Genomic DNA, 13455 nt, shown 5'->3' with positions numbered 1-13455 from the left:
ATTCTGCCAGACATACCACAATCAATTCACTAACACAATCTAACACACCCCTATTGATACGCATTCCTACGTTCGCTGCTGATCTTGCTGCACCATCAAATTTTGTCAGTCTCCTTTCTCGATCATTGGGCTCTATTTTGGAGCTCTGGGTTTCTAAATTTCCTCCTTTCTAGACTAATTATGGATTCCCCACTCGCTTCATGTGCAAACCATCCTACTCTGCTACCAACTGAAAGTGTCCGGCCCATAAGTTCTGGATCTAATCTAGAATCACAATCCCATGGTTCTTTATAGCAGCATGTAAGCTAAGAGGGGAGAAAATGGTTAATAACACCAATTAATTCAACAGGAATTTCTCTGGACACATACAGGCACATGCATGATTTTTGGCTTTTGCACAAAAGTCTGTGTGCACAACATGAAACTTTGAAAAATGCACAAAAGTGCATTTTTTAAAGTTTTCGCAAATTACCATGAGGTTCAACCTCATGGTAATTTGCTCCCCCTAATTGCAAAATCGCTATTTTTAAAACTTTCATGCATTGCATTTAAGGAATCGCAAAATGCGATTCCTTAAATGAAATCGCAATTTGAGAACTCGCAAATATTTGCGAATTCTCAAATTGCGAGGGCCTTCACCCTTTGATGCATCCCAAAAACTAATTTTGCGATCGCAAACGGCCGATTTTTGCAATTCGCACAATTTGCGATCGCAAAAAGCTTTGATGCATGTGCCTGATAGTAACCACAGACAACTATGTAATGTTAGTTAATTTATTACAGAGCCACAAATAACTGAACATAGAGACACCTCAAAATGATATAGTAGAAATACATTGGAATCAGCATAAAGCCAAATCTGCGAATAAAATTGAATCGATGCAACATGCACAAAACAATTAACTCAAGAAATAGGATACAGAGGATCGCAAAGCATGAGTCAAAATTTCCCTGCATCGAGGGTTGATGAATATAAAGCATGTATTTCAAAACTAGCGCTAAAGTGACATCCCTCCTTAAGCATATTCTGGGGGAAAAATAAAAGGTTTCAGCTTGTGGAGTCTTCCTAAGAAGTTTCTCCAACATCAATAGGTCTAATTGCATAAAGTAATTGCATAAAGTTCTGAGATGCTCTCTCTCTAAAGGCAGAGAAGAAGTGGGCTCTTTTCCCGATTTGCAACGTTCCAATAGTACAGGTATCTTTCCAAGAGTACTTGCGTGTCACGCCATCCGCTCCGACCGCGATCTCATAGCTACTTTTCCACGGGACAGCGATGTTCCTGAATTTAACATGTTGACCTTGATTCTCAGGCCTTCTCCTTTTTGGAAATACAACAGTTCTCCTTATCGGCTTTAGCTTGTGATGTATCCCCTTCTCTGCTTGCCTGACCAATAAATCAAAGACACTACTCTAGTTAACAAGGGTGCTTCTTCCACCTCCAACATAAAAAATGAGAAAGAACGGAATCCAAACTGTTCATTCTAAAGTGAGAGCTTCTAATGAAATGCATTTCAGGCCCACAAGAATCACCTAACATAAGAAAATAGTGTATGAGCTGCACAAAAGTGCACAGGAAATAAGACACCTTTAGTTATTGTTCCTACCTACATGAAAAATGACACGAAGGATTAATAAACACATTTAATAATAAATTATTGTCAGTTGCACAAGTTTTTCACGTTAGTTTTTCTGCTACTTACATGTACTTTCTACATCAACCCTTCATGTTTACTATGAAATGAGCTAAATATATCACATTTTATGTTCTTAAATTTCAAGATCCTAACACTTCATGTTAAAACGACAAAGGATTATATGCGGGTACGCTCTACGTGTGTGATTATAATGCACCCCTACAAATTAAATGCAATTTCCACTGCATCATAGCATTGTCCCCAAAGGGGGCACACAAGTCTCTGTAACTGGGTGAGGGTTACTTATTTTCGTATCTGTTAAATTATGTTAGTTCTTGTTATTGGTAGGGGTGAGGGTAGCAGATTGTAGATGAATGGAATGGATAATGCATGGAGAGTATTAGGTAGGTGACATGAATGAAAGCGGGACTCAGTCATAAAATACTAGGCCCTGATTCTAAATGCTAAAGGGTTGAACCTCCCCAACAAATGTGCTGACATTGAGGATTTACTTTGGTGAGACATTTAAAAGGCAGGACTGAAAAGGTTTCAGGCCTTCTCACTCACACTAGTCAACAAACCTATTCCAGTGTTCTGCATAAATGAGTTTCGTGGCAGGTTTCCTCACTACCAAGATGACGTCTGCAACTTCTAATGGCAAAAAGAAGGACTGCAGCAGGCACTACTCACTACATGTACAGAAATGCAGCTGCTGAACTCGGATGGAGGAGCCACCATCCTGCTGTGAAAGCAGGCCCGACTGTGTGATGGTGGGGCGTAGTCAATGGGACCAGCATCTATGAAGGTGCTGAAGTCTACAGAAATGCCACCTAAGCCTGTGGATGCGCAGACATTGAAGGAGTGGAGTGAAAGGAGCTGCCAAACCTGTAGTTGTGGACTCACCTTTGTGAATTACCCAGGTGGTAACAAGGCCATCCTGAATAAGTATGACATGGCTTGTTTGAAAGGGAAATGATGCCAGTACACAAATGGGAGCATCATATATGTCACAATGTCGTCATATCATAGACAGGTTAAGTTATAGCTGTTTCGCTGGTAGAAAATGCCCAGTAGTTTTAATTGCCTTGAAAGTATGTTGACTTGTGTTTGCCTATGTGTGACATCTGTGTGACTATGTGTGATGCAAGCAGTGCAAATTATTTATTGTGTTTGGCAGGTCTCCCTCTGGATTTTGTAGAATGTTTGTAAGTTTTTTTTATATAAACGATTGTTCCTTAACTGTGTCACAACACATACAGTGTACAGTGTACTGGGATGGGTTGGGCATTCTATTCAGAGAGCACCCCCAGTATGACCGGATGGTTGAAGAAGCACCATTCACCTTCACACTTGCATGCACTCTCTCTCTCTCTCTCTCTGCACACCACCTACAAACACCCTGTAGAGAAAGGATTTTTCCAGTTGTGTGCTCAATCGTCTGTTCTCTTTCTCTGCTCCAGGCAGGATTTGCCAAAGGATGTCTTCACTATTGATGCACTAACAGCCTGGAGACTCTCCCAGTGGAAAGATTTTGACCTTTGCTCCTGCACCCTCCCCCTTAGTGATTTTAGATCTGGAGATTGATCCAACAACTGAGGGTGTCAGTCTAATCAGAAAAACATTCCGCAGCGATGTCAGGCTGCTAGCAAGGCATGCATGTGATGTAGCTGCTCTCATCCATGGCGGTTAAGAAAATCAAAATAATCAATGTTGTCCTTGACATTTAATGTCTCACAAAAGGCATTCAGTAATATGTATATAATGTATGTGCCATTACATTTAGGTCCCTAACCAGTGAAAATGTATACTGACTAGCATGGGCACTTACTAGAGCTTTCATAGAATACATCTCCATTGTGATTTGTCTATCAAACATGCTAAATAATACAGTGATTTTTGCGCAGTTTGTAATATGTATATCAATTGTTTGAACTACCAATGTAAGCAGTTGAGTCTGCTCTAGGTGTGAATTACTATTGAACAGCCATATGTAAGACAACTTACCCATGGAAAAAACTGTGATTCTGTCCTAAGTGCCAAAGTAAGTAGCACTAATGTCAATGGAGGATGTAGTCGTAAAACATGCTCTAGTTTTGTCCAATAACTGCCCAGCTCTAAAACTAGGCCTGATTCAAAAGGGACACTGACTCAGAGAACAATTTACAACATGCTTAAAATGGTTAAAACTGATTTTATATTAATGTTTGTTCATATCTTCATCACTTTGTTTATAGAAATAGACATATATGCACACAAACATAGAAAGTCAGACTTTAACTTTTTAAGCAATCCTGTAGCCTCAAACACTGATTTGTAATCAAATGTTGATTGACAAATACATGTGTGCGGAAAGTTCAGTGTATTTTTTCCCCATGTTACCTCTTTCATATTCAACACCTAAGGGAGGACTAGGACAAGGAGAGCTGGGGCATGGTCTCCTTCTGGCCCTACTCTGACAACACTATTGCCAGTGAAGCGATGAAAATGAGGGGGTAGGTTCTTTCTAGAGTTTAATGCTCCTTGGTGCAGATGCACTCACTCTTAATCCTCTCTTTTTTGTTCTCCAACTATCATCTGCGCTTCAGGCCACAACGCGAAACCGAAACTAGAAGAGCAAGAAGAGGATGACGAGGAAATAAATCTAAGTGTGGGGATTTTAATACGTAAGTATACACTTTAAACCAAAATCCAGCTGTTGTATGTGTCTAGAATCCAAGGAGCGCACCAGTTAAATGAAATATGCAATGACAATTTGTATAGACCATAGCAACATACAAAAGTACTTGCCTTGCCTTCTACATCAGGCCGCCTCCTCTATATAAGGCGGATGATTTGATGCACCTACAGGGACAGTCCCAATGCCTTTACTGCAGGGTGTTCGCCACTTAAGCCAGCAGTGGCACCACCATAGGAAATATGACTGCCCGACTATTTGAAAAAAGAACCATGTTCTCCAAGCTCTAAATCGTTATTCCTTGAAAGAACTCCAAAACTGAATTGTTTTAGCAAATATGTGGCTTCTAAGGTTGTTAAACTTCAAAGTAATGGCTATACCATTCAGCTTCTCTTTAATGTGCGGCACCTTGAACTCTAGGGGGCAGATTTAAAAGAAAGTGACGCATCTGTGAAGATGCGTCACTTTCTCTGCGCCACCCTGAGAAACCCTTGCGCCACCATGGATGCGCAGTATTTACAATACGGCGAACCATGGCGCAAGGATTGACAGATGCGTCAGAAATTCTGTCGCATCTGTTGACGCAAAAGTCACGCATTGCTGGAGTCGTGTCGCAAGCACAACACAACTCCAGCAATGCAGGGGGAGGCCTATCCTCATTTTGCTGTGTCACTTCTTTTGCCTGCTTCAAGCAGGCGTAAGGTTTTGATGCTGTGGTGTCCTAGAAGTGGTGCAGGGAAATCTTGTAGATTTCACTGCATCACTTCTACAAGGCTTTTTTGCGTAGGAACGCCCTCCCTGCAAACATTATACCTGACGCAGGTATAATGTGATGCAAGGCTTTAAAACGTAACGCATCTCCCTAGATGTGCCACGTTGTAAATAGGCCGCATTTTTACACTGCTGCTGCGTCACAAAAAGTGATGCAACAGTTGCGCAAAAATGACGCAAGGGCCTTGTAAATCTGCCCCTAGAAGTTTTATCTCTTTCCCCTGCACTCAGATGGACAGAGTTTTTTTCCTCTGGTGTACTGGAAATAGGAGGCAAAACCAAGGAGGAGAGGCCAGTCAATTGCAGGTCCAGGTCTAAAGTTGATTCAGTAGAATCGTTTTATCTGCATTGACCTTCAAAAGGTTATTGGTCATCCAACATGGGCCTGAGGCATTATATTCCACAGGTTTAAGGGAAAAGTCATTATTGCTACTACTTTTCTGTACTAAGAACTGTGCATCAGTCAAAGTAATGAATGAAATGAAAGAGGTCAAAGAAACAATAAAACAAGAAGGATAAACCAATCAACTATGCATTACGAGTGCGTGAAGAGGTATACAAAATTGCGAAAATAAGCGTGTCATAGTTTTTTTTTAAACTTCAAAACTTTCTAAACAGGTCAAAGCGCAAAAGTTTTTTTTTTTTTAAAAAGCAGCAAAAAAGGCGCTAGTAATACTACTACTAAATGCCTTCTGTGAATACCACTAATCTCTGAAGTTGGATTTCTTATTAACGCTAGATCTTTAGTTAAGAATAATATTGCCTTCAGGGATTTTGTCTCCGCTAGGAAGCCCTCGTGGGTCTTTGTCACGGAAACATGGGCATCAGACTCTGCTGGCCCTGAGCTGGGCAATGCCATCCCTGATGGTTACGCCCTAGCCCGTATGGACAGAGTTGGCCGTAGGGGAGGAGGACTGGGCATAGTGTATAAGAGCTCTTCTATATGCCGCATTAAACCCCTCTCCACTCCTCTAGATCCCTTCCAGGCTGTCTACTTCACCCTTAATTCCTCGCCCAAAGCCTTTTTTTCGGGCCTCTTGCTCTACAGGCCCCCAGGCCTTAGGTCGAGTTTTAGCCATGACTTGCTGTAAATGTTAGAGCCGTACATCGATAGACCGCTCCTGACCGTTTTGGGTGACCTTAATTTCCATCTGGAAAGGTTAGGTTCTAGTGACACCTCTTCCCTGGTGGATTCCCTAGCCTCATGTGGCCTGCTGCAATTGGTGGACAGCCCTACCCACCTAGCCGGCCACACGCTGGATGGGGTTTTCTCAAATGACCCTAGACTCATGATAGCTCCCCCATTCCTCTTGCATGGTCAGACCATATGGCCGTCCCTCTCGAATTAAAGTCCTATCACACTCCTGTCCCACTTCCTGATTCCAGGAAATGGGAACTGAAAAAGGAATTTTAGGATGATTAAGAATGAGACTCTTGCTCCCTTCATGTATAGCGCTGGGTCAGCCCCCCTGAGGGATGCAAATGCTGCTGCCCGTGATTTCTCCAATTCCATTGTAATAGTTGTAGACTCGCTGGTCCCCGCTAAACAGTGCTACTCGGCCAGAAAGAGACCCTCAGCCCCCTGGTTTCTCTGAATCGCTTAGGCTTTTAAGGCAGGGATGCACAAAGCAGGAGAGGCTTTGGCGAACTTGTTTAGATCCTAAGGAGAAGGAAAAACATAGATGCCTTCTTAGAGGGTATAAAGGGAGGGTAATATAGGAAAAGAAGGCCCACTTTTCGAATTTGACGGCCTCCCTTAAATCCCCTAGGGAACTGTTTAGGATCGTAGATTCCCTTTGTTCCCTGCAAACGCCGGACCCCATAGTGGGCTCTCAAGATTTGTGTGATAAGATTTCGACCTTCTTTCACACGAAAATTGTGGACATCTACACCTCCCTTGAATCTCTTAAATGTGAACTGGGTCCCCTCTTCCTACATGTTCTGCCCTCCGTAGAACGTCAGGCGAATGAACTCCATACTAGCCTTCTCAATTTTCCCCTTCTCACCGCTCAGCAGCTGGATCTGCTGGTGGACAAAATAAAATCTGGATCCCCTTTGGATCCCTGTCCCCTCAAGATCCTTAAAGACTGCAGGAAGGCCCTGTTGCCTCCCCTCTTATAGGTGATGAATTGTGCAATCACGGAAGGCATTTTTCCATCCTCCTGGAAAATGGCGGTGGTTAAACCTTTGTTGAAAAAGCCCACCCTCGACCCTGAGATATTGAAGAACTTCCGTCCGATATCCTTGCTGACTGCCCCAGCAAAAATGCATGAGGTTCATCTTAGTCAACATCTGACTGCCTACTTAGATGCCTCTAGCCTGTTGGATCCTTCTCAACATGGCTTCCGTAGGGCTCATATTACTGAGTCTGCCCTCACGGTGGTCACAAATAACATCCGCTCGAAGGTCGACAGGGGCCAGACCACCCTTCTGGTCCTGCTCGACCTGACAGCTGCCTTCGATACCCTGTCTCCCTCAGTCCTGGTAACACGCCTTAGGGAGATGGGGGTGGAGGGCCTCCTTTCTCAATCAGAGAGAACAGAAGGTCAAGCTGGGACAGTTTCTGTCCCCCGCCAAACCTGTGCAGTGTGGGGTCCCCCAGGGATCTGCTCTGAGCCCCACACTTTTTAAAATCTATGTGGCCCCACTTGCCAGGTTGGTAAGATCTGTAAGGCTGGAGGTGTTGTCATATGCTGACGACACCCAAATCATGGTTTCCTTCTCCCACTCGGTGAGTTCCTCCGCCCTCAATTTTAGGAACTGCATGGAGGCCGTTTCACAGTGGATGATTCTGAATTCACTAAAGTTGAATGGAGAGAAAACCGAGGTCTTGATCTTCGGAGGAGATCATGACATTTGGTCTAGCGAATTGTGGGCTCCATCCCTTGGAGTGTGCCCCCTGCCCTCTCAGACCACCCGGAATTTGGGGGTGAGGATAGACACTAAGCTTTCTTTGGACCACCAGGTCAATAGGACGGTTTCTACTTGCTGTGGTGTCATCAGGATTCTGAGAAGGATAGCACATTATCTCTCTCTAGAAGCTCGAAAGCAGATCGTGGTGGCCCTTGTCTCGTCGAGACTAGATTATTGTAACGCGCTCCTCTCAGGCATAAACAAAAAGGTCATCCAGCGCCTGCAGATTGTACAGAACGCGGCGGCCAGATTTGTTTTGGATGGCCCTAGAATTTCTTCTGCCACATTAGCCAGGAAGAGCTTGCACTGGCTACCCATCCAGGCTAGGACCTCTTTTAAGATCCTCTGCCTTGTTCATGGGGCCCTGTGTGGAGTAAGTTCTGAAGGCATAAGATTTCTGCTAGTTCCTTATTCCCCTAGCAGAGCCCTTCGCTCCTCCGACAAAAATCTTTTGTCTGTCCCCCGGGTTTTCAGAGCCAGTTGGGGAGGGAGGGCTTTCTCCTCTCTCGCCCCAAGATTGTGGAACACGCTTCCTCTGGAATTAAAAGGGCAACCATCTGCCACGCTCTTCCGGAAATCTTTAAAAACCTGGCTCTTTGCAAAGGCTTATCTGTAATCTGGCATCGGCTCATAACACAAACTATACCATCCTCTGGGCACCTTGATGCCATTAGGGGTTAAGTTGCGCGTTATAAGACTGTATTCATTCATTCATTCATTCATTCAAAAGTAGTAAGTTTAACCAAAAGTAGTAAGTTTAACGAAAAGTAGGGGCGCTAGAGGTCACACTGCGGGATGGCTGGCTCCTGAAGCAGCTCCGCCGGACTGGAGACTGTTGCTGTAAATACCGCTGTGCTGCTGAAGTTAAAATGCACTGACTCCGCGGATTCCAGCGTCGGAATACCTAGACCATGGCCAGAGGGTTTTTTTAGTGCCCAAAACTGGCTAAAACTATACTTATGAGGCTGAGAAGTGTGAACTGCGGCCGAAATCTCAAAATGGCGGCGCCCGCGAAGTGGAGCCGGAGCAGAGACGAGCATCCACGGACCTTGGACTAAGCCTTAACATGCTCCCTCGGGACTCTAAAGGGATTGGAGGAGCTGCGACAGTACGCAACCGGCAACTAACACTATATGCAGAGGACTGTGAGTACTTTGTGGTGTGCGTTCCACGGAGCGCTCATAGCGTACAAAATGGCAGCTCTGCTGAAACGCAAAATGCCTGAGCGCGCGATCTGCCTGTAACGGACATTGAATTAATATTCTACTGTCTCCGTTTAATGTGCGCTGTGGCCACTACCAATATATAAGCCCTACACCAGCGTCTAGACTTCCAATGTGCCGTCTGAGGATACCAGAAACGATCTGCGCATAGCAAGCTGCTCTACTGAATACTACTTAACACAACGAAATTGGCGGTGATAGGAGACTCGCAGGGTACGGGTCCTCGCGGCGCTCTAGTCTCCTGTCGGGTCTTCGATCCTATGGTAGCAGCAACGCCATCTATGTGCACAGGGCGGGCTGCACTGTGATCGACCAAATACACAACTGCTACAGATGAGGAGGCACCGTGGGTACGTAAAGACACAGATTCAGACCAATACGTATGGTGTACCTGCCTAACATATACAAAGCAGGATAGGACGTCCCCGCCAACAATTACATACTGCCTGTATTAGCCTGCTTGCTCGTGCAATAAAACATGCTGCTGAACGACCTGTGGATGTAGCGCCCACAAGAGGAGGTATATAGGAGCACATCGCCTGTGGAGTGCTGTGTGACTGCGCGGACTGCGCTTGCCGACAATACCGCTGGTGAGGCTATGTCAAAGTAAGAGGCTGGTTGAGTGGCAAGTCTCCGTGGGATATAACGCTGTATAAGGCCGCCTAATATGCAATTGACTCTGGTGTCGATGCCAATAAAACCGCGATCATGTTCAAGAAAACCTATTGCCACCGGATGACCACGGCGACTAGCAGGGCATGAGCCGTTAACATTACCCCGCGTGGAAGCAGTGGCCTACCCAGTACAGCAGACAAGATGGGCAAGCTTGAAAAGCAGCTAACGAAGCTACAATTTGAAGCGAAAAAACAGAACAAGGGAGCTACTGGCGTGTCAGAGACGGAAGGGGATAATGACGCCAACGAGGGCACCGGCATGGAGGGTGTGCTACAGGCCATACAGCGCAGCCTGCAAGAAATGAACTGGAAGTTGGATACTCTAACGCAAAGGGTTGACCACATGGCCGCTAAGTTGGACAAGCATGGAGAACGGCTGGTAGAAGCAGAAACGAGAATATCGGCGGTGGAGGACGAATCCAGTACCAACACTGTGGTAAATAAATAAATAATTACCGGTACTATTTTTCTATGCATTAACTGAAAAAGGATAGCTCAATAAATAAGAGGCAGAATCCGTGGTATCTGAGTCATACGGGCTTTAATTAGATGGCTCGAGCCAATGGACCATCGGGTTCCATCACCTGCTAAGGTTCAGGAAGGGACAGGACACAAGGAAAGGGGGAATGGCAGCTGCCCCATCTCATTAACATCATACAGTATATATAGTAAAACAGTACGATTGCATTGAATACAGTAGGCGTAACAAGTGACAAACAGAAGATAAGAACATATGAGCGGGAAAAGAAGGCGTGCACAGGGCGTGCACGGAAACATGTGATGTAGATGTCACAGAAGTGTCATAAGTGGGTGGATACATGGAGGGGGCTTCATGGGCAGCTGGAACCTTTAACCTACTGGTGCGCGCAAACGAGTCATGACGTGTAACTGAGGAGAGCTGGGGGCTCTGACTCCTAGCACTAGAAGAGGAGACTAAAGTCTAGGATGTCAGAACGACCTGTACCTATAGCATATCTGATATCTTGTGTTTGGAGTACATGTTGCTTGAATCGAAAAGTCATCAGGGCAAAGGCTACTTGTCACTAAGGCTGGTGCATGCATATATGTCTTTGGATATTGCGTGTGCTATGGATCTTCTATGGGTATTAATTCAGTAATTCTCTTGCATGGAGACAGGAAGACTAGAATATAAATGAAGATGTTTATGCGGTTCGTTAGCTAAGAATGTGAAGCCGGGGAGCTGAACAGATAACTGTAGACATAACATATTCTTGGCAGGCAGGCAGGCTAGGCCAAGCCGGGCACCACGCTGCTTGGCAGGAAGGGTGTGAAGGGTCAGGGATGCGGGCGGGGCTGCATCTCTCCTCGGAGTGGTTCAGGAGACTTGAGGCTTGAATCTGGTGTCCGGGCTCTGTGAGGCCTAGAAACGGGTGCATCTCGATGGTTTAACGTGCACAATGTAAAGACGTTGGCAACATAGGCCTAAAAGCCCAATTCACGTTGCTTTCACGAGGACTGGATAACTGACATACTAACGTTGGACGCAACTATAACTGCGTCTTTATTCGGTCATATAAAGGAAATATGCATAGTGATCATGCACATATAACATATGATGGGGAACACGTAGGGACACATGACAGGGCAAAATTCAATTTTCCTCATTCCCTCCTTGTTCCCTACGTTTCCATCAGGAAACATCAATATTCATGATACTATCTATCTGTTCATACAGCATCATTTGCTCGTCTTTTATCTTTTGGGAATAGGACTTTGGACGTGGAATACAAGATGTAGCACACAAGCCGCAAATCGCAGGGCCACATTGTAAACAGAGACAACAACTAAATATGATCATTACTACTACTCCTAGGAATGACAATACTTTCCATCCCCACGCAGATATTATACTCCAGAGCCAGCCGGACCAAGTCCAGGTGCCTGGATTCTGGTGTAGCTGATGAGCTATTTTATGAAGTCTAGTTATGGCTGAATACACAGACGGTGCGTTATTAGGAATGAAAACGCAACAACTAGATCCGATGACTCTACAAGCTCCGCCCCTATCGGCCAGTATGACGTCAAGAACAAGGCGGTTCTGAAGAACAACAAATCTCATAGCAGACTGCTCTTCTGTTAAGTTACCTAGGGCGGAAGTAGTCTCATTCACTACTGCTTCAAGGGTTCTGGTTAACCTGCGTATTAATTTACTATTCTGGACAGGACCTATGAAGAAAAAGAAACCTTTATTGAAATCTGTATACTGTTCTAAGGCAGTTTCAGTTTGATCGACAATTGGGGACTCGATCTCCCTTCTATGTCTAACGTGTACTAGATGGGTATTTCTGTGATAATCGGATGGGGCCAGGAAAACTGGTGGCAGTAGGAAGGCAATGTAACATGTTCCATCCCAATCTAGGGGCAAACATACATATGCGGTCTGACCACATATAAAATAAGAATGACGTGAGGCTTTAAAAGTAGATTTCCCACTGTCACTATACTCGACCACAGTAGTACAATCACTGTGTCCTAGATGTACTGAACCATTCTTTCTAACACATAATTCGCCTTTCACTGCTAGAACTGTTATAGAAGGCAAGTCTGGAGTGGTCTCGGACTGAACATTCAAGACCATGAGGTTGGAGGAAAAGTTACCTAGATCATATACTTCATTTTCTAGATCTAACCCCGTTCTATGGGAAAGACCGTCCTTGTCTGGGAAACAGGTTCTATTCAGAAGGGACTTATCGTCTGAAGATGACGTTAAAGTAAACCAGGCTCCACACGAACCATTGTGTGAAAACGGATAGGGAAAAAGTGGCAGAGCTCCCTTCACTGTCTGGTAAGGGGGGAGTCGACCACATACCCAACAATTAGTGGCATTGCTGGTCTGGTGTGAATAGTGTAACATACGAATAAAAGTATTGTTGCGCATTGCAAGTCGGTAGGATAACTCGTGAGGGGGTAGTTCACTAAAAGTGTGCTCTACTGTATCATTAGAAGAAAAATGTACATGCGGACCAAGAGGAGGAAAAAATACGTGTAGCATATAACTTATACATGTGATCGTAAGACTCAGAAATAACATAAACAATAACGTAACGACGCATCTGCTTCGCAGACTTTTACAGTATTTCGTTTTCTTGGAGTTTCGTCTATCTCTCTCACTATGTGGGTCTATCTCATACATGTCAGGAACCTGTCTAACCGCTTCACCCGAGAGGGACTTAAACAATTAAACGCTGTCTGACTTACTAGACCTCAATTTTAATTTATACTCCTGCTGCGGAGTTTTCTCTAACAGGGGAAGTTTAGAGTCAGTATCGGGGCAGTCCTTGAAAAAAGTCTTTGGACGCAGTCCATGGAAACGCTTGATGTGACTGGAGTGGAGCCAGCCTTTTCTTCCTTCCAGCTTTACGGCGGTCCTTGTAGTCATCAGAACGAGTTTTGGTTCCTTCCAGCGGGGCTCCAGAGGGCTTGAACGATCGAAGTTGCGGATCAGAACAAGGTCACCGGGAACGACCTCGTGCGGTTTCACCTGGGTGTTATCTGGAAAGGCAGCCGCGACCTGTGAACGACAAGAGAGTAGTGCAGACATCAA

At 44.9% G+C, this 13455-nt stretch overlaps 1 protein-coding gene across 5 annotated transcripts in view; it reads left to right on the top strand.

The window, feature by feature from the left end:
* Positions 1–13455, top strand: part of LOC144761272 (uncharacterized) — a 266932-nt gene that overhangs the window by 126576 nt on the left and 126901 nt on the right. For all 5 annotated transcript variants that reach the window (XM_078646723.1, XM_078646722.1, XM_078646720.1 and 2 more), the window contains exon 7: positions 4221–4298. In XM_078646723.1, the coding sequence (XP_078502849.1) occupies positions 4221–4298 (78 nt within the window). The remainder of the gene's footprint in view (positions 1–4220; positions 4299–13455) is intronic.

Source organism: Lissotriton helveticus, chromosome 6 (assembly GCF_964261635.1).
Source record: "Lissotriton helveticus chromosome 6, aLisHel1.1, whole genome shotgun sequence".
Taxonomy (NCBI): domain Eukaryota; kingdom Metazoa; phylum Chordata; class Amphibia; order Caudata; family Salamandridae; genus Lissotriton; species Lissotriton helveticus.
This window is presented reverse-complemented; position numbering and strand designations above follow the sequence as displayed.